This window comes from Fringilla coelebs (assembly GCF_963513975.1).
Source record: "Fringilla coelebs genome assembly, chromosome: 2".
Lineage (NCBI taxonomy): Eukaryota > Metazoa > Chordata > Aves > Passeriformes > Fringillidae > Fringilla > Fringilla coelebs.
In genome coordinates, this window is record NC_140029.1 from 20,372,589 (window position 1) to 20,395,383 (window position 22,795).

A 22,795-nucleotide genomic window follows, 5' to 3' on the forward strand; every position below is an offset into this window, starting at 1 on the left:
AGACTGAACAGATGCCAAATTTTTTATGGTATGTAGTCTGCAAGGTGTGGTGTATGGTATATTCACTGCAAGCAAAAGGCAGAGCTTTCAGTGACTTCAGTGAGGGAAAAGCAGAGCGCTCCAGAGGGTCGTAACTAGCTCATGGTGTACTTCTTGGCAAAATTTCAGAGTTCATAAACACAAGAAACAAAATCCCATAAAACACAATTGTAAGTGGTGCTTTGATTAGTATACTTCACCCTGTGCCAGAGCTGGGGTTTCTGCTTAGCTGGTTTGGTGACACCTGCCTCATGCACCATGACATTGGACAGTGGGATCAGCATTTTTTCCCAAAGAGTTCCCTGGCTTCCCTTGGGTTTACCAGTGGTGCCTGTGTGGCTCCTACTGTGCTGCAGGGCCAACAGCTGGGAGTATGTCGTGTTCACTGATGCACCTGTGTCCTCCCTGCAGTGGAGCTGCCCAGACAGCCCCTCCCACATCTGGAATAGGAGCTGCTGCTGTTCCAGCCCAGCTGCTACAAGCCCACAAGGCCAGTGTGAGCCCTGGGAGTGCCAGACCTCCTAGCCATGCCAGGAGATGGACCCACAGCTTCATTCTCTGGATGGACAACTCATATCCTCAGGGGGGCAATCAATAAATGTTCTTCAGTGTGCTGTTTGCTCTACCAAGAAACAAATGCAGAAGGCTGCAGCTGCCTCAAGTGTCAGCTTTGTCACAGGCCAGCTGAAAGAGCTGAATTGGGCTTGTGACAATTCCACCACTGTTACCTAATGCAGACCAAATCACCACATTGACCTGCTCCATTTCTTACCTATCCAGCTGCCCTTTCTAACCTGCCAGCTTTGCATAATACTGAATTGTTTCTACACATACCAGCTTAGATAAGATGGAATTTTTCAACCGCAAAATGCTGTAATATGTATTGACTGATTAAACCCAGATTTTTTTCCACAATAAAACCTCTTAAATAAATATAACTTTCAGAAATGTTTAGGCAGACATCTGTAGAAACCCAGACTTTAATAACACTGCATAAATTTTGGCTCTTTAGATGATATTTTTGTTTTGGTTTTGTATAGATGCCTGTCATTAGTTAGGTGGAAAACTTAGAATTCAGGTTTTGGAATGAATACTTCCCAGATCTTTTTTGAGCAGGATCACATTATGCATCTCGTGGGCAGTAGTTTGTGTTGAACTCCTGGTCTTAGGTACATTCCGTGTCCTGGGAGGCTGGAAGTACATTTAGCTAGGGTGCTGCAGGACAGCTGTGCAATAGTTCAAGTTGTCCTTAACCCCCTTCATTGCACTGGATTAGCCCATGGGGAAAAGAATGAGTTTATAAGCCCTCTAGCTCGACACAATAAGTCTTTAATGACATGCATTAAATTCAGGTGTCTGGTATTTGTTTTGCTCTTTTAACACTTCAGCTTCCAGTTTGACTCCTGCATTGAGGCAGGAAAAAATAGGTCAAAGATATTGTGGCCTCAAACATATTTTTGCACTTTTGCAAACCTTTATTAACATTATCAGTCCAAACTGTATTTTAGTTTTTAATGTGGCAAGATGTTAAATCTATTCCTTCTTGATCCTTGATTCCTGATTATTATTCTGGTCCTTCTTTGATTAATGACTCGTTAAAAAAAAGAACTGAAACACCCCCCCCCCCCCCCCCCCCAGATCCCAACCAAGTTAACATTTATATATCTTCTAATAGCTTAATTGAAAAAAAAAAAAATCCCAGCTTGTCCTATAGTCAGTTTTGTCACTATCTAAACTGGAACAAAATTCTTTTAACAAGTTTGAAAGCCTTTAAGAGAAAATGCTATTTTCACTTCATTTTTATATGTCCTTCTGTTACAATTAAAAAATAACTATGAAAATAAGTATGCAGTGAAAGTTTCATTGACCTGTGTTCTGGGTAAACATTGTCCCTGCTATGGGCAAACAGTTTTTAAGTGTATATATTGTTTCTTTTCCAAATTTATAGTAAACATCAATGGAAAACTTTTGCTATAGGATGCTATATATATATATAGCTCTTGTCCTGTTCTTTTTCCTCAGAGGCCCCAGGTATGAAATTTCTGTTTCTCCAAAAGAGAAGAAGCAGTGGAGGAAGACTGAAAAGCAACTCACAAGACAGATTGGTGTAGTTAAATAAAAGGCCAGAACTGCACTTACAAATGGCAGGAACCCCTGGTATATTTGAGGGCATGGCTTTGCAGAGACACAAGAGTGCAATTGGAGGTTCTCCCTAGAATATTGCTTTCTCAGTTAATAAAGATTTTATGTGGTCAAGGATTTGAAGTGCTTGGATTTCCTTCAATTTCCACAATGACCCATTTTAAATAGAGATTAATGAAAAATTGTGACATTCCTATGAAATATGGAAATATTCAATACTCGACTTAGTTAGCATCACTGGAGTCATAATGGCTTCCCATGCAGATATTTTCATTGCACTTTTAATAAAAATAGTCCTGGACAATTAATTAACAGTTCAGTATCTCATGAGTCTTTCCTTGTGATATACTATAATCACTTGAGGTAAAAATCCTAGTTCCCAGGAGTCTGTCGACATCATAGCTGTTATTTCTTTACACACAGGAATGTGGAGTGCAGTTGTCAGGCTCTGCACATTTGAGACTTGAGGTCAATCATTCCTATTAAAGTGTTACTATTCCCTGGATGGAGAAATACAGAGTTGATCACACGAATGCTACAGAAGAGTAGTCATCTGTTTCAGGGCAAGTACATAGAATAAAAATTAGCTTAAATTTTTCCATGTGCACCTGGCATGTCCATTTAAATAAAGAACACCAAATGAAGCATTAAGCTCACACATACTCCAAACCTGGCTCAAAACCACGCTTGATATTCTGGCAGTTATTCTGGATTTGATTGGCAACTTTTTTAATAGGTTAGACACAAGTCCTGGAGGCAACAGGACTAGTTCATGGGGTATGTCACTATGACGAGGTGAAAATATAACTGGAGCACATGCAGCATAATGCCTTTGAATTTGGAGGCAAATATTTCAGTGAAGATGTGTTTGCTTGGACTGTGTTAGTGACAGGGAGTGCATTTATCATCTCTAAGCAGCCTGCAAGTACTAAAGATTGATCTGCCATGTCAACACCACCCTGATTCCCCTGCTGGTTTAAGTTAGAATTGCGATCACACTTGTGCTTTGTGATGGTTTATTCCTAATCTACAGCAGTGTAACTGTGTGGCTTTAAGTTACACACTTTAACTAACCTAGTCTGGAAATGTATAAACTGTTTCATTTTGACTGTTTGTAAAGAGGGGATGGGAGGGGGGCAGCGGTTCTCAAGAAACCTATATAATTACTAAAGTTCCACTATGCAAAGTTGTTTTCTTTAAACCAGGAGATAACCTCAAAATGTGCTTTACTCTGGTCACTTCTACAAGGATCAAAGGAAATGAGGACTGCAGTTGATGTTTGCTGAGGCTTTGGTCATGGTAGATTTGATAAAAATGTTGGTCAGGACTATTGGTACATATACTATCCCATAGTGCATGTCTTAGGATGTGCAGCAGTTTCAGTGTATCAGTTCTCAAACCTTTCCAGTAAGCAGCGAGTGGAAAATTCAAATGACTGCTTATATTTACCAATGGGAGAAATAATAGGATTTTTAATAAGAAAAATATAGTTGCTTTGCTTCAAAAGGAATGGAACATTTCATTGTACCTGATAGCTATCTGTTTTATTTTTGGGCTTTTTAAATAGACTTTTTTATGGAAAATGTCTCTGAAAAGATGATTTTGGGAATGCTTTGTTATTTTGTCGGTGACGTAAGGCAGGAGCCCACGACTCAGCATTTCTTTTCTTTAGATGCTTACATTAATTTATTTTGACAGCATTTCCAACTCATAGTAGCTTAGGATTATCTGTTTGTGCTACTTTCTTATTTTAGACAAGCAATGCTTTGCGTGAGACTGTTAATTTGGCAAAGGGCATGGGTTCACATTTGGTTTTCATAGACTGGTAGATTTAAAGACTAGAAGAGACCATTGTGATCATTTGGTCTGACCTCCCACTTCAATCAGGGCACAAGCTTCACGCAATCGTTGCTGCAACATGATCGTGGCTTCAGCAGCAACGTGTTCATGAGTTAGACAGCAGCTTAAAATATGTGATCAATACCAAGCTGCCTTCCTCTAGTTTTTGGCATTAATTTTTCCAACTTATACCCCTGTCCCTGGATCATATCATTTTATAGGCATGCAGAGTCAAAATGAAACATCATCCTTAACTGTCCTTTTCAATTACATGTCTGGGGTTTCATCTACTTGGATTTATCCCAAGATTATAGGAATATTTATGTTGTATAATTGTCAGACCGTGCTAAATGGACAGTAAGCATTCTTTTCACTTTATACTGTTGTAAAAACAGTTTCAAAGCATGCATGGAATGTCAAGATCTTTGGCTGGATTGGTAAGTCAGAAAGCCCTCAGCCTTGCTTTTGCTTTTTTGAGAACAGTTTGCATCTACTGAGTTAACATACATGAAGCCTGTCCACAGAGGAAATGAAGACCAACTATTGTGCTCCTTTAAAAAAACAACACCAGAGTTTCTAAGATCAATTTCAGTAGACAGTAAATAACGATGAAAATTAGCAACTGACAAAAAAGATAAGAAAATGAAGGTGCGAATGTTTTAAAAATTGTGATTTACCCAGAACATTACCAAAAATACAATTGTAATTTGGTGCGCCCAACAGAACAGTAGTAGAAGATAAGTTGGGAAGAAGGAAGGTACTTGGAATCAGGTTATTCTGCTACTCATTTTCACATGTCCTCATCATAATGTGAGAGCACACTTTCTTCAGACTTCAAACCTGGCTAGAATTCACTCTCCCAGGAATTCTGCTCTACAACAACTAAATTAATTTTCCAAGTTGGCCGAACCTCCAAATCCAGCATTGTTGTCTTATGCAACTGGGGAACTTCCTGGTGTGGATGAGAAATGAGGTTGCAACACTCTGGAAAGGCTCTGAGCGAACATCTGTTTCTGAAATTTAAATGTTCAGGCTTTTTCTGTGTCACCCTACATGGAGTAAAGAAAGAGGGCAGAGCTCAAACTCTGCAACTTTACTATCATGTGGTAGCTAAAGTGGCTCCATGGTCTGAGAAAATAATAGGGGAAAGTACTAGAGGAAGATACTGTCGAGAGAAAATCTGGGTAAACATACTGCAGGAATTGATCAATTTTTATGAGCTTTAAAACTTTCTAATCAGGCCACTTTTAAGAGCTCCCATTCAGTACTGTTCTAGTGAAACTGGAAAGATTGACATTAATTTCAGACAGCAGCCACCAGGTTCTTGTCATGTGGTAAAGCATTAATAGAAACTGATGTTCTTCAACAAAAATTTAACAAAATTCTGATTATTCTTGACTTAAATAAAAAACAAACTCTTGCATACCAAACTGCATTGAAACAAAATTCCAGGCTTCCCATATTTAAAATTACAGAGTTCAAGGAGATAGAGCATGGGAATGGATTAACCCCAGTTTCTCTGAGGACCCTCACTTCTTTCATAGTTTTCTTCCATTTTCATGGTCAGGAAGGGCAGAAGATATCAAGACACCTCTGTGAAGCCATAATAATATATATGGGTTTATATTTATAGTCACTGAATAGGAAACTTATTCTGAGATTTTGTTCATCCTCTCTCTCTCTCTCTATATATATATATACACACACACATATATATACACACATACATATGTACATTCATACATACATACATACATACATACAGGAATATAGATTACTATATACAGATTTTGGAAATATTTATAATATAATAATGTATATATAATCTATGGGTCAATACATTTCTGTTTCACAGAAAAATGCTGACTCTTCTTTTATTAATGGCCTTAGCTGAAAAGAAATAACTTTCAGTTATTTGAAATCATAGCAGTGTTCCACAACCATTTTGAATACATTTTTTCTTCATAGTATATACAGGTACCAACTGCTAGTATTTTTTATGTTCAATAATGCATTTTAAATTAGATAACCTCCATTGAGAATACACCATTTTCACTGAAACATTTTAGTGTAAAATATTAAAACAGATAAAACATTAATGTAAAGGATTAAGAAGTTTTATAAGTAAAATTTCAAGCGTATTTGCTCATTTGAATCATCTTAAGGAACTGTTTATTGAAGGCAAAAGTTATCTGATATTGTAACTATAGATGATATTTTGACTTTGCCTGCGAGCCTCAGCGCTACAAAGGGACATCTCACAGCACAGCCAACATGCCTTTGCAATTAAGATTGTTCACAGTGTGGCTTATGGAAATGTAAGATCCAGCACAAACAGTTTGGTAAAAATGCCTGTTCTTGTTACTCTTTGTTTTAATGGGCTATGAAATAAATGTAGTGTAGAAGGTATTTTTACAGCCAGAGCTTGTCATACACAATATGCATGGCTCTGCTGGGAAGAAAATGCCAAAATTATGTACTTCAAGCACCCATCACACTTCTTGGAAGGGTCATATACGTAAAAGCCACCAAAATGTTGTGTTTCCCTTAGTGGAACAGAACTGACTGCCTCTCCAGTGCTTACAGCATCAACCCTGGTGCATGCCAAAGCGTGTATCACTCAGCAATTCAAGGCTGCCATCTTCATTTGTTTGCAGCCACATGCAAAAATGGCAAGGGAGCTGCACGGCTGCAGAAAGGGAGGGCAAAGAACAAGGTGTTTTAAATAGCATGAAATAGGCAGGGAATAACAACACTAGAAAAAACACACACACAAAATGTGTGTATGGAGGTGGGAGCTGGGGGAGGATTATACAAGTCAGGTAAGTTAATGGTAGCTGCAGGGACTGAAATGATAGGATAGATACACCAGTGGGAAAGGAGTAGTGGGAAGAAAAGAAGGTCATTAATAAAAGATGAGGAGGGTTGAAATTAATGAAAGTTGTGCAGAGACACTTGCAGCCCTTGTCAGGAGAAAAGCACAGGACTCCTGGTATTCCTGTTCAGTAAATCCAGGGAGTGGGTCAGAGCTGTCACAGACCTGCCCCTCATGTGCTTGGGTTCCCCTCCTGTGGATGCAGGGAGGAGAGGGGGCTGAAACATTTGTTGTTAGACCTCCATCTCCCATGCAATTGCAGGGAGCCAGGATGCAGCCTCAGATCTATGAGCTAGAAAGGGCTTTGCTCCACCACAGCTGCAGATATTTATGGCAGCCATAATCAGTTGATAAACACAGAAACCTGCCACAAGTTCTCTCTTAAGAACAGTTAGTGAAGGCAGAGTTTGTCAGCTGGTATTTAATTCTTATCCATAGAAAGGATGTTTTTCTTTTGAATTATTTATTAAAAAATATAACTCTGCTGAACTAGGGAATAAAATGAAATAGATCAAAATATGTCCAGCACTTCAAATCCTAAGAAGAAAGTGCTGACCAGCTCTGAGACCTCAGTTAGCAGCAGGGTTTTAAATTCAGATGTTAGATTGAAAGCAGGAAATAAGGAGTCAGAAATGTTCTCAGTTAAAATAAATATTTATTTGGGGAAATGTTCTTGCCTTTTCTGGTCTTGTCCTTACTCATTTTTTTACTCCTGACTAAAACTAGTTGCTTGATCTAATTATTAGTAGGTCGTAAAAAAACCTGTTTTCCAGAATTCACTCTTTTCTTGAACTTTTTTGCTCTCTTGTCTTGCACAAACAAAGTATCTAATCTAATCAAACATGTAATGGAACATATCAATATGGAAATCTCATGTTCATATCTGTGTGATTTGGTTTTTCAAATATTCACTGAAGTATTATATTCTTTGAAATGTTTTTTTTTTTTTCTTTTATTTTTACAGCAAAATTTGGAGAGTAACCTCACCAACCTTATTAAGAGGAACACTGAACTGGAAACTCTCCTGGCAAAACTCATTCAGACCTGTCAACATGTAGAAGTGAGTATGGCTTCCATTAGAAATTCTTATAAATTTAATAACATTCATTTCTAGCATCCAGGAGCAAACATTTAAACAAAAAACAAACAAACTCCCAACAAAAATAAATAAAACCAAACAAACAAGTGAAGAAATTAATTTAAATAATGGTAAACTGATTTAAAGCTTTTTCACTGATAAGTGGTATTTTCAATATAGATAACCTCTTTTGCATTCCTTTCTGTCCTGTTTTAATTATGGTGTGTTGCTATGGCCCCCACTGCTGCTATCCTTGAACACATCACTTATTACCTGTAACATTTGTCTTTCTGGGTCCTTGTCAGATAGAGAAATATTTACAGGTGGAAAATGAAGGCAAAAAATAGGATCACCCAGATTCCCAAACTTATTTAGGTTTCTGTTTAATGCTGGTTTTGTTTTAATTTTCTTTTTTTTTTTTTTTAGTCAGAATTAACTACCTAAATACATATCTGTACTCAAATGTCATACCTGAAATATATTTACCTTCCAAAGAAGACAGGTTCTTACAGGCCTTTTAGTTGCTTCACTTACATATTCCACTCTGACCATCAAAAAAATAATCTTTAGCAGGGTGGGATCTGAACCTCCCCCCCTAGAAGAGGTGAAAAAAAGTTCACTCAAAAAAGGCAAAGCAAACAAAACCAAAGCAAAAAAAGGAAACAAACTCAAGAAACAAGCCAACCAACCAAAGCCAAGCAACCCCCTATTCTTTCAAAGAGATTATCTTATCTCTGTTTGTATCTGCTCCACTTCTCTGGAGCCTCACCAGCTTCACAGAGCTCAATAAAACCATAAAAGCCTACCCACAGTGTGAGACATTAGGTGAATGGTCTAATTCCTTTATACAGGCACCAATAACACCAGGCAGAACAGCTGGAATGACCTTAGTGGGTACTGAGAGACAGAGATAAGGCACAATTTCTTCCTCTGCTTCTAAAGCTCAGAGCAAACCCCGTGAAGCAGATGGGCTCAGGACAGCATAAAGCCTCTTCTTCACTGATGGTCTGTGTCCAAGATGTGCTAGATCTGAAAAACCTAAAATTGCTCCTCAGTCTTCTCTGCAGTTCTGCAATATTTTACCAGCTCTAAGTTCAGTGTTACAAAGAATCCAACTTGTTCAACTGGTAACAGATGCGCTACTGTCCCTGGAGTCCTGTTTTAGAAAATTTCTCTGTAGACATAAAGCAATCACAACACAGTTGTTAATGAATTCCTACCATGTTTTATTCATCAAATTAGTCTAATTAGCATTTAAATTAGCTAAATATTAAGAAATGAGCTCCAGTCAAAACCTTGGACCTCGGCCGTGCTGGAAATTGGGCAAGTGGGGATGGGGAAGTAAACTTTGAAGTTATCTCTGTTTCTCAGGGCCCTGTGAAAATTTCAGATATGATGTGCATATCTCCAGCATTGGAGAAAATATGATTTAGGTAGATTTTTGAAAAGTCAATACATTCTTTCTCTTCTTGCTTGTTCAGGAGAGAAATTCAACCCAATACAGGAACACAAATTACAAATTAAATGAAACATATATTGGCTAAAACCTTAACAATGCAAATTTTAAATTACAAACTATTAGGAAAAGTTTCCAATTACTGTATTAGTTTTGACATATGAACCCCCTGAAATGTTGAAACTGAAAAGGAAGTTAGTTCTACAGCAAATGCTTTCTTTTTCATTATTAGATTTATTACAGGTAATAACGCAAAATACATTGTACATCATTTGTTAACATATAAAAATATAGGTAGTAAATTTAAATTTGTTACCTACTTTGATTTTCCTTACCTTATTTGAAATAATTTTGATTTAGATTTTGGAGGCTTTAAAACCAGTTAAAAAAAAAAGGAAATAAGCTTTCTGTTTCAGTATAATTTGAAAAACAAGGAAGGAAAGGAAATTATTATTCCTTGTATTAAAGTTACCAAGACTTTACTCTGATATAAACTTTTAAAAGTCATCCTCACTCACATTTATTTGTAGCTATAAACAGTAACATTTTTTTAAGCCTTTATCATGTCATAAGCCAAAAAATTCAATATTACATGAAAAATGAAAAAGGAATGTCTTTTTTGGTTTGATATGGAGCAAAAGCTGATGTGTCCAAAAATGAATGGAAAACAGGCTCTGTGTGTTTTGAATAAATTGATCCTCGCCAGCCAAACCAAATGTTGTCACAAAGCCACTGGTTCTCATCTCAAGTGAGCAGTCAGTGGCTTCCCAGGAACCAGCTTCATGGAAGAGTAGTGATCCCGCCCTGCATCCTTCCCAACTGAACTGTCATCCAGAGCAAAGGCCAAATCCCAATCTCCCTATGTTTTAAAACTAATGCTTATTTCTTTCTGAAAAACTTCTTTTCATTTTTTTACCCCCACGAGTGCACAAGGACTGATCAGTGATGTTGATAAGCTGGAAGCTGGAGGTCTTCCAGCCGCTGGGGAGGGGTATCTGGTTTGGCCTCTCATCACAGCAATGGAGACATGAATCTTGCCTATTTTTTGATGGAGTTTATAAATTTATGACAGGATTTATATTGATGGAGAACCTGATCTTGGGAGCCTCAAGAAGTTCACTTCCAGTCTTGCATTCCTATGGGTGATTCTGTCATAACAGCAAGAAAATCTTTGTGAATAAATCAAGCCAAACCTGTATTCTTTACAACTTTAATTAAGAGATAATATTAAGAATTTTGTATAAATAATAATAATAATGTTAGTATCTGAATGTCTGCTTTCATGCCTAACATGGATTAGTTTATTTGCTTATGGCAACAGTTTTTAAAATTCCATTTTCTCAAAGGGAACCACACCCTGAAATGTGATTGCTTGAGACTATAACACTCTTTTCTTTCCCAAACCCTTCTGTTTGTTTAGGAGCACACTGACATATTTGTTCTACTCATCTTTCAGACACATCTCTAACATGTTTATTGTTTTACACTAATTTTTCTGTCTTTCCATTCTCCCTTCCTCTGTAGTCCTGTCTGTCATTACTTGGCTTTGCAGAAACCCTGAAGGCTGTTAACCAAGAAAGCTTTTTTTTCCTTCCTTAGAGCCCATGGCAAATCCTCAAGCTCATACTTCTGGCCTGGCTGCTTTCTGCAGAGCCCCCCCTTGCCCAGGGCAGCGGGCAGGGCAGCTCTGCTGCTCCCTCTGTGCAGGGAAGGCACCCGTGGCTGCCTCCCTGGGACAGCAGGGTGGGCTGCATAAAATGATGAACTGATCCATGGGATAAAGCAGAGCTTTCTCCACAAAATGAGAGAACAGAACAGAAATGATTACTACTTAGATATGTGTTTCTTTGTAGTCCTAGTTCACAGCGTTCACCTTCTGATCGGATCTGTAGAAAACTTTTTTAAGAGCATTAAAAACTGTCTTGGATAATTTTATCTTTAAATTTTCTGCAGGGGCCTTGTACAAGTCTTCCAAAAACAGTGTTGTAAAATTGGGATTGGCAGCCCAGGACGAATCCCTGGGTGGCAGCGCCCCTGTGGCCCCACCAGCCCACCTCCCTGTGTCCCTGGGTCAGGGTGGCCCTGCCTGTGAGCACTGCAGCCCTGCCACCCTCCCTGCACACCTGCCACATGCCAGGTGATGGGGGCTGCATCCTGCTCTGCTGGCTGGGCCTCTTCCAGCTGTATGCAGCTCGGGATTTGGCCCCTTCTTGGTTGAATCAGGGGAGGATATAACGCTGTCAGCGCTTAGGTTCTCCCCCTACAGGTTTCTCTGAATGACAAGGTGCTGTGACATGGAAAATTTACTTCTTTGTCATAATTTCCACTCTATGACTGTGTGAGGTTTCTGCAGAAGTCTTTTAGACCGTGGCATTCACTGACATAAGGCACAAATTTGGGCAAGAGCCTCTTCTAAGCAATTTGCGTTTTGGTTTTGGATTTTTTTTCTCATCTCTTTTAGGAAATGCATGATTAAATGTCTGTTATATCTTCAATACCATAAAGCTTCTCATCTGTTAGACAGAAACATAATCTGAACTCAGCTGGAGGAGAAATTGGAGCAATTATCTAGGGGGGAGGAGAAAGGAAATTGGTTTTGCTTGCAGACAACTTTGCAGCATCTGTATCTCAATCTTTCTGCTTGTTTTGTTTTGTTTTGTTTTGAATTCACCAAACGTCATAGGAAGCAGATTCTGGACAACACTGTAAAATAATTTTGGGTTGCATAAGGAGGAGGCGTTTTCCTCTGGTTGTGTAGCCCTCAAAGTGCTGCATCCTTTGCTCTTTGTATGTAATACAAATGCTCCATTTCTAGCTCCCTTCTAAAGATCTGCTGCAGGCAAAATCTCAGTGTAAAGTTCCCAGTCAAAAATTGGGTTTGTGAGTGCTAAAGGGTGTTTTTTATAGTCATGTTATATAATCACCTGAATAAAAAGTGGTTCATTGAAAGAACCTTTATTTCACTGGCACAGATTCTCAGCGCTCACACTTATCACACACATTTTACATTTCAGTGTAAAGCAGTAGTGCAAAACCAATGAAGAGAAGGTGGCAGCACCTAAAAAAATCCTGCTGTTGCTATTTTTTTGCATGGCTGATAAAAAAGAAATGAGCCAAACAGGAAAAGTTAATAATAATGGAATGTTGAGTTTCTAGTAAGACTTCAGCGACAAGATAGCTCCTTCAAATTTTGTGACAAAATGTCTCCGTCAATTTTTGCATGGCATTTCTGTTCCTTGAGAGACAGCAAAATCAAAACTCAGCTGTCAATACAATTCTCAAAGGACTCTTGAAAAATAGAGAGGCTTTGACTGTCACTATAAAACACAGTGAGTACTCTGTTTTCACAAATTTTCATGGTACTCACTCCTTGAGATTCAGGATTATTTTTGTCAAAACTCAAGTAAACTGAGAAGTTCTCAATAGGAAAATTTAGTAAGAAAGTCTGTATGTAAATCCTGGTATCTGAAGTGCAGTAAATGGCCTTCAGAGTAACACCAAGTCTTTGGAATAAGGAATCTACTTTGCTGATGATTTTTTTTTGCTATGAGAGGAGCAATGGGTTAGATAAGTATTTACCATCACTGTGGAATATGTGTGATAACTTGGAAAGGAACTCCACAGAAATTTGCTTTTTCCTCTGCCCCTTTACCTTCCATTTTTGTGAAGATGCTTGTTCAGCAGCTACATTTCTTTGCTATTTAAGTGCTAAAAGTAAATGGTATTTTTTTATTTTTGAAATAGACAGAAAAATATGAGTTGAAGGAAATTAGGAGTTCTCACTCTCAGTAAGATACTAATAGCAAACCTGATCATATGCATAAAACCTTAAGATGGAGTTTACAGCATTTGTTTTTTCTAGGACAATTTCTAATGCGAGAAGGTACAAGAGACTCTTTCTCTATTAACACTATTTTGATTAAATATGTGGCATGATCTATTTTGACTTCATTGTACTTTTAATTCCACTCTCATAAAAGTTGATTTCATTCAATGGAAATCTCAGGTAAGCTCTAGTCAGAGTCTTAAATTTATGTAGCATCTGAAAAGAGAAACTTCAGGAATTAAAACTGACAAAACATGCTGCATAGCATCTGGTATACAGAATATTCATTCAAGGATGTCCTAAGCTGCATGCCTAGTAAGCTGTAGCCTAGTAGTCAAACACTATTTCCCTAAAAAATTATTAAATTGATTTCAAAAGTTACTAATTAAATGTAGAATTGATTCTATACAAATATGGAACTGCAGCATTTATGCATATACATTTTATGTACAGATTAAACACAAGCTGGAATATGTTATTGCACCTACAACTGTTTTGTAACTTCTGTAAATTGGAGTTAAGAGGTCACACAGATTATATATAAAGTAATAGCAGAGTTTTTCACTGCTTGCTAAGGGGGCCAGTCCTGATTTGCTCCACCTCTCCCTTTCTCTCATATCCACATGTTCAGATTTTTGATAGACTAATATTCTTGCAAGCCTTTGACCTTAGACTAGTAAATGGAGCTCAGTTCACTATTAACTGGTAAATTAATGCAGCAGGTAATATTTTGTGCCTGCTATCAGAGACTGCAACTTTTCAGTCAAAATGTTGTCAACTTATGGATCCTTCTATCTCTGAGTCATTTATCATTAAGGGGACAAAATACTCTTGAATTCCTCCTTTTTCTGCCTAACAAACAGCTAAAGAGCAACTAGAGCAGCAGGGAGACCAAAGGCACTGGTCCTCTTGTGAGCATGTTAAACACTAGGCTGAAGACCCTGGATCCTGGGTGACAGTTTCAAGTATTGAATTATTGTTTACAAGTGCACTGCTTTCAACATCATGAAAGGATGGGCAGTCCTTTGAACTTCAGTGATTATTTGATAGTTTTTGTTTTTCTATCCTACATAAAATACGTGAAGTGCAATATTTTGCTCAATATGGAACAAAAGCTTAATGTCAGCAGGAATAACTAAAAACAATAAATAATTAAATATTGTTCAATTAAAAAGTATTTTCGTTATTCAGGTTTAAAGAAAGGTCTAACATAAAGTGTAAAAAAAAAAGAGTGAAAATAATGAGATTCCTATAATTTTTTTTCCCCCATGAAATTCTGGCAGTTTAGGATAAGATTGTAAATGTCACTAGAGGACTTCAAGGTGTCTTGCTGATTAGTTTCTCACCAATGTGCTTCAAAGCACAGTGGGACAAAAAACTTCAAAACAATATTTTAGTAAGGAAAATGAGTACTTCAATCTTCTAAGAAAGGTTTACTTTTAGTCAGGATTGGGGCAGATAGTCTTATCTGCTGGACCCAAAGTGGTTGAGCTCTCCTGGCCTAATCGATCCTTCATTCACAGAATTCCTACGTAGCCAGAGTAAGATGGCATATTGTTGCACTGACCTTTGTTTAACCTGCTCTGAGACTGCCTCTAAACACAGGTCTCCTGGTTAGAGATAGATGTGGAATGCAAACAAAAACAAAGCCTCTGGCACACTTGAAATGGAAGACGACCTTTTTTTTTTTTTTGCACCATTTCAAACTAAAAAAATTATACTCAGATGGCAAGCTGATTATTATCACATATTTCCAAAGGCATGGTTTGTCATCACAGATAAAATCAGATTTACTCTTAGACTAGGGAAAACCTGAAAAAGTTATTTTCCAGAAGTTCTGCTTCTGCTCTACAGAAGACTAAATTGAACAACCCATAACATCAAACATGAAATAAAGAAAGCTTGAATCCATGACTCTCATGGCCATAAAATAAAAGGGAAGAAATTTTTTTCATAAATGTTCATTAATTATTATCCTTTGTATTTCCATTAAATAAATAAATTATATATGGATGATGTTAAAATAATACTTCAATGTACTCTGGCTCTATGAAGAAAAGTTGCTCACTCTACAACATGGAGTAAAATAAACAGGCCTCTCTCTTTAGAAGAGTATAATCCTTTAATTCATCTAGGGACACTAATCCAAGAAAATGTGCTTCACATCTACATGACAATGAAGAAAGTTTTCCTAGAGCAAATAGGTATTGGCCATTATATGTAAAAATGTTAGGTTTTTTTATCTCAGTTTCTGGGTTTGGTCAAGAAGAAATTCAGGCTCAAATCTAAAGTGAGGTATGTGGCAATGGTGCAACAGGTTTTGAGTGGAATAATTCAATTTCCTTTTCTGATATTTTTGTCTTCTTTTGAGTATACAGTAATTGTTGGGAGTATATAGTCATTCTATACCCATTGTATATAGTCATTCTATAACTATCAACTCAAACACAAAGAAAAATTCAAGCCTCTTCTTTACCTGTACAGCCACAGCTGCAAAGACTTTATTTTTTAAGAAATTGAAACCATTTTTAAATCATGAAGGTGAAACTCAAATTCATACCTCAATTTCCAAAGATCAGACTCTTTCTACAACCTACTTTCTTTCGTTTTGCATAATCAACTGATGACTAGGAAACAAAAAATTGCTCTGGTTTTGATGAATTTATCACAGAGAGCATAGCCTTAATAAGCAGACCCCCTCTAATTTGAGATGTCTTATTTTGCTTGTCATTTAGAGATTGTTTGCCAAAAAGACACAAAGATTTCCACTTGTGGGGAGAATTGCCTCACCTATAAGGAATCTCAGAGAAAGAGTTTTGCTATTGCAAAGAAAATTCTTCTGAGACACTAAAAAAATCCTTTGTTTCAGTATATTAGTTGAGGAAGTTTTCATGGCTATGAATCCAGCCCTCTGATTCTGTTTGCCTTTAAATTAACCATAGAAGCTCCACTGTAACCTCAAATCTCTAACCATTCTGTAGTTTTGTGATTTCCCAAACATCTGCTGGGGACTTTGAAACCACCACATTCATTTTCTTATGAGCTAAGCTGCAATTTAACTCGGGTCTCTGAAGATGAAAGCCTAGGAAGACTCCACAGAGAGCAGAACACTTTCCAAATCAGCTCTCAGCTTGTGGAGCTGGGAACAGCTGGCCTGCTCTCCCCTTTGGGCTGAGAGGGCTTGTTGTTTCCAGCTCCCTGACAGACATCTGAGGAACCCCCATTTCTCTTCTTTTTTGAACTACACCTACTTCCTGAGGCAAAGGGCAACAGTCCCTATCCATATGTCTGGAAACCCTGGAAAGAAACCTGGAATTTGTAAGGTTGTTGGGTTTTTTCAGTAAACTACTTGAGGTCTGTGTGTTACAGAAATGGGAATAAATTCCCCACAAAATCAGGAGAACTAGAATCTGTCCTTCTTCTTCTTTGTAGATGTCATAGCTCTTGCTAAATCATAAGGCCTCCTAGCCAATTTTAACTCTGGCATGGAAAAAAAATTTATAAAAATGATACCAATAAACCAGAAAGTTTTAAGTTCAAAGTATTTCTGGACCTGGATGTTTAAGGAACCGGTTGATGCCAAAACTAATTGTATTAAAGTGAAATTTTCCATAGAAAGGTGTCACCAAGTCTAGCATAAGCTCTCAGACAACAGATACCTCAGATTAAAGATTCAGCCTTCATCTTGAGTGGAGGGAGCCCAGACTGAAGTCAGCTCTCTCTATGATTTGTAGACTTTCACAAAGTGTGTGACACAGTCACCAGACTTTATAAGGCAGCTATCAGTCTCTTTTAACAAACTCCTTGGAAAGAGGGTTTGTTTTTTAATGTGGAAAAAATGTTGAATGTAAAACCTCAAATATTTTCACCAGACAGAACTCACATTCCTTGGCCAGCCCAGCTGGAAGTTATTGTCAAGGTCGCTGCTTGTCAAAGGACTCGGGCAGAAGGAAAAGCCTCACTCTGTTGTTTTTGCAGCACCTGTACAGTGGAGCCCTGGACCATGCCTGTGGCTCTTTGGTCTGACACATGACTCCTCAGGAACAGACAAGTAAATAATATTTTAATGGTAATCTCACAAATAGTCCCTTTAGGGCCACGGCTAATGTAGCGTACTTAAAATTAGGCATGTGCTCAATTATAAAGTTATTATTGAATCAGAGGCTTTGGGGGCTGAAAATATGATTAAGTAGTATTTCAGCTTAAGAAAAGCCCCTAGATTAAATGTTGAGGGATTTTTTTCATATAAAGCTCAGATGTATCATATAATTTTAGACTATTATTTTCATTTTTAACAAGCTTGTCCAAGCTATAAAGTTGGAAATGTCTTCAAATGGTGTTTTTAAAAGAGCATACTTTTCAGATTTCAAAGAAAAAGAGAAATCTGCACTCAGTGCATTAAGAAATCCAGAGATTTTTTTTCCAAGCATTTTGTTTTTCTTAGTCTAGGGCTTTTTAGGTTAAGATCCAATTAATACATTATTATCCAAATCAACCAGAGTATTAATGAAACAATGTTGACTTAACCCTCCTGTAACTTTATGTTTCATGACAGTTATCCCAAAAATTAATTACATCTTCTTGACAAAGCAAATTGGTGATGTAAGTGGTGCTAGAAGTAACACTTTGAGTGGAAGCTACTCAAAAATCCCATCAAGTGTTACCATAATGAAGTGCCAAAAGTGTTCCAGTAATTAAGTGCTGAAGTTGGCTGTGGCATGGGCCGACCTTGGTATTGACACAGGAGCTGTGCCCACGTGCAGTGGATGTGATCACTGCCCCAGGCTGAGCCTGTGCAGGGTTCCCTGCTCTTTGGTGGAATTTCAATCCAGTAGTGAACCTGAAGTCAGGGCTGGGAAACCAGTGCCTGGTACAGCTTGTTGAAAGCAGCTCTGCAGAGTTTCCTGCCAAAGTGAGATGTGTGATGCAGCTGAGGTACTGGGACAACAAGAACAAGGGGAATAGGAGGGACAGTGCAGATTGACTAACTTTTCTAGGTTACCTGAGCTATCAGTGGAGAGACAGTGGCACTGCTAGAGGCTTTGGGTGGGCTGTTTTGTGCTCTCTCTCCTCATGGACTGTGGTGAGAAGCCAGGCAGAGCAAACAGCAAATGTAAGGAGAACCATGGGCACCTAAACCAGCATAATAGGGATACCTTCTACATCTTCACCAGCACTTGCCATCACATCTGACCCCTTCCAGCAACAAATGTATTCCCTCTTTATAATCTCCATGTCTTAATTAATAATTAAGCCTCTAAAATGTGCAAACAAACTTTAATTTTATGAAGATTTGAGAAAGATAATCCAAAACCTTGATGAAAGCAGATCTTTATAAACAAGTCCTCTCTTTGCCTGGAGGATGCTGTGTATTTTACATAAGAAGGTTATTTGTAAAATTGGTTCTGGTCCAAATTTAGATACATAAGCGCTTGCTTAAGCTTAATGAGTTCCATAATGTGCTTACAGGTAAATGCATGTTTAAACACATTGTTGGAAGGAAAGAAGACAGTACTGATGCAGAATCATGGGGCTCATTGGACTGAAAGAACAGCCAAGGCTTGCAATATAGTTACTTGTCCCCTGAAAGTAATCCTTGCTGTTCTTCACCACTGACTCTTTTTATCCCAATGGAAAAGGTGACATGTCTGTGGAGGCAACTAGCCAGGGCTGAAAGCTGCTTTACCTTCTCACCCTCTTTTAGCAAAGTGCAAATGGAAACATAGCTCTGAAATAAGTTCTTTTCCCTTTTTTATTCTAGACATGATTAGAACCTTTTACTTTTTTTTCTGACTCTTTACACATATATGTAAGCTAAACATGCAACTGCTGGGGGGGGAAGTACTTTCTTCTGGTTGTATAGAATGTTGACTTTGCAATGAAAAAAATCAATTTCCTTCAGAAACAGAACATATTCATCTGAGAACCCAAACTTTCCTATTACAAGTTTTCTTTTTTTTTTTTAATAAAAGTCAGCACTTTCTACAGAAAGCTAATATTTGTGAGGGTTTTTGCTCTAAAAATTTTTCATTTCCTCACATATTTATACTTTAGGAAACTACATGAGCATTTTCTATCTAACTATTTTCTATCTGATTCGTTGCTGAGGTAAAGCAGGAATAATTAAGACAGTCAACACATGTCTAGGTATTGTCACGTGGATCTTTGATAGCTTGAATCTCCAAGGAACCAATATGTGGATATATATGCTATCAGTAGTTCACTGCCCTTTCCAGTAAAAGGACTTTGGATCATCAAATACAGCTGGAAGGAGATAGTTTCAAATCCTCCTGGAAGGAGCCAGTTGTTCACTTCACTGTGAGTTGAGCTGTGGTGCTCATTTCTGTAGAATGATGCAGATTCCAAAAGCTTCCAGGATTTGAAGGAGACACTAAATAAATCCATGTTATATAATTCTTCTGAATATTAGTAATTATGTATAAATTATGTCTGGTTCAAGAAGACCGGGCTACAAATAGTTGGAGGATGAGAAAGCCCTCATGGGAGTCATCATACGTGTTGGGACTTCTTTCCTCCTGACATTCTTTATTATCAGATGCTGACACCAGCAGCAGTGAGAGGGGATGGACTCTCTGATCCAGCGCTTGTGCCCTTGAGCACACTGGTGTTCACTGCAGTGCTTCGTATGGCTGCAAACCACGATGTGTGAAACACCTCCTGAAGAGACCCTGCTCCTCACTGGTGTGTGCTAGAGCTGACACCACTCAATACTCAACAAACCAGACTTTTCTCACTTGAGTTAGAAACACCTGATTACTTATTTGCAAGTCCTGCCTCCTGCAAACAATACATTGCAGTACTCATGCAGTACTCAATTTAGTACTTCTCAAAATCCAAAGGAGGGGACTGAAAATAACACAGATTATACGCAGAAAGGAGAAAAAAAATGCCAAACCAAATACTTTAGAAAACGTAGTTTTTAAATTTGTGGATGGAAAAGGAAAATGTCAAAAAAAAATTTTGCTAATCATAAGGTTTTGCTTCATAGGTAAATGCATCCCGCCAAGAAACCAAGCTGATGGAAGAATGTGACCAACTCATTGAAATAATCCAGCAAAGACGGCAAATAATTGGAACCAAAATCAAAGAAGGAAAGGTAAAAGCTTTTCTTCTTTAGATAACAAGTAGGTCAACACTATTTCCTTTTGATTGCAGCCTTTTTGACTGCAGATATTATTGGTAGAAATTTGTGACAGTCCTTATGTAGTTCTTGGCTACTGACTGATACTTTCAAGTAAAGAAGAATGAAATCCTTGAAGACTAGTACTCTAGACCCCAACTGTTTATTTGGTATTTCTCTTACTACAGGTGATTATGGATTTTAGGGATAAAACCAGAAATTTTTTCATGATTGGTAAATGACAAATTATGTCCACTTAATGTTTCCTTCACTCTGCTATGTGCCTGACAGTATTTCCCCCAAAGTGTTAACTTTCACAGAATGTCACAGCATATAGAATCATGTGTCACAATTATCTTCTTTTTTTTTTTTCTAGGTACTTTAACTTTTTATTCAAATACTACACATTAATATTTTGTTCCAGTCATTGTCATTCATGAGGCTATGAAGTCTTAACTTATTTACAAAAAAAGATATTCAAAAGTGTGAAAGAAATTAAATTAGGTGTGCATTTCTAATTCCCAAAGTTCCATGATCATTAGTGGCAAACACATTGAGCAGGAAAAATCTCTGATACCTAAGTTTCAACGTATTTTTCTAGCTAAGTGTTAAGTCAGAAATGCATTAGAGTTTAATTAATGGTTTTATACAAGGTGTTTACTGTTTAACTCCTAAAGTAACTAAGTCAGATATTCATTCTTCTTGTGTGAGAAAAGCTCAGGAAAGGAATAAAGTCAAGAGCAGGTTAAATGGTTCATGTGGATGTCAAGATATTCCAATTAACTGGAAATGAAAACTCTGTAGGCAACGGCTAACTTAAACTTGTTTGAAACCACAGGTCCTGTACACTGTGCGAAAAAACCTAAATTTCCTCATGTTGTTAACAAAATATAATTCCCTTCAAATGAAATAGATGCCCTTTATTTTTGTTTCAACTCCTTTCCTCTATGCAGAGAGACCAGGTGCACTACCAATGAAGTAGAAAACCTACCATTCATCTGCATCTGTGCAATATACACATTGCTTTTAAAAACTCTGTTGCTTGCAAGAATTATTCTGATTTCCATTAGCATGGAAGATTTGTAATACAATTGACTCCAAATTTATTTGAATAGAGCTGTTATCAGAATATATCCCCATTCTTTTTTCTATTTTGTTGAGCTGAAAGTTATATCAGTGGAGGTCCAGTGAAGGTCTGGAATACTTTGACTCAAATGTAATATATGTTGAAAGATTTCAAGAGCTCACGAGACCCATGTGAAAAGCCACAGGAAGTTCTGCCCAATGTATCTTCCTTTAAGAGGGCCTATGGCTAAGAGTCTTTCTGGAAGGTAGAGCATGACAAATTTCTCTATAGGGCTGTAGGTATGGCTACAGAGCTGGAAACATATACTAAGCTCTAGCTGTGCCTGCAAGGCTGCAGCTTCAGTGATACCCAAGTCTGAATACCCTGTGCAGCTCCACACTTAATCTCACCTATCACCCAAACCCTATAAAATCCCACAGAACATGCAACGGGAAAGAAGCAAATATCAACTAGGTAAAATAATCCTAGGGCAGATATCACTCCTACCATTGCAAAGTGGGTGGGGACTGAGTGAGATGACACTCTTCCTTTTTCAATTTATCATCTTCCTCTTCTTGAAGATAAAAGAAAGAATCAGTCAAGCATTAGTTCATCCCAGAAGCTGATCAAATCATTAGCATTACCAAAATGTGGTGTTCCCTGCATTCTCTATGCTGTTTCTATCTTTAAAGACATACAAATATCACGTGACACAAATCATTTGGCTGGTATCTTTTTCTGGAAAGTTTTTTAAATGTTTATTTTCCTACTTGTTTCTGCTGTCAGATAGCTGCACTAAGATACCCTCATCACTGCTTAGGATGCAAATATATCTGAAAGTCAAATCAGCAACTTCATAGCCTGTGCCCTAATTCCTGAGATTGGGAATGTTATCTTGATTATAAATTTGGACATTTTTTCCAATCCATTTGGTTGTTACTTCCCTCATTTTGCATGTAACTGTGTTTTAATGTGCCTTTCTAAACTCTGGAGTTATTTAATTTCCTTCCTTTTTCTTACTCCTGTTCAAACTATGATCCTGATGTGATAACAAAGGGAAGGACTCCCAGACCTTTCAGGAACTACTGTAGTTCCTGAAAGTTTTGTTAGCCAACATTGTCTTTAAATGGAGGTCTGTACCCTTCCCTAGCCTTTTTGCTGATGATTACAGTCACATCTACTGCGTTTATCTCCAGCACATATGTTTGCAGTAATAATAATCAGCTCTCCAGCACCACGGTGCTTTTGTCCAGTTAAAAATATCCAACAAGAAAACACCCTGTTTTACTTGAAGCACATAATGAGGTCAGGCATGTATTGTTAACAGAATTGA

General features: G+C 37.7%; 1 protein-coding gene across 3 annotated transcripts in view; it reads left to right on the forward strand.

The window, feature by feature from the left end:
• The window catches only part of MID1 (midline 1), a 237,578-nt gene that overhangs the window by 187,151 nt on the left and 27,632 nt on the right, over nucleotides 1-22,795 (forward strand). For all 3 annotated transcript variants that reach the window (XM_084227068.1, XM_084227066.1, XM_084227067.1), the window contains exons 3-4: nucleotides 7,860-7,955; nucleotides 20,265-20,372. In XM_084227068.1, the coding sequence (XP_084083194.1) occupies nucleotides 7,860-7,955; nucleotides 20,265-20,372 (204 nt within the window). The remainder of the gene's footprint in view (nucleotides 1-7,859; nucleotides 7,956-20,264; nucleotides 20,373-22,795) is intronic.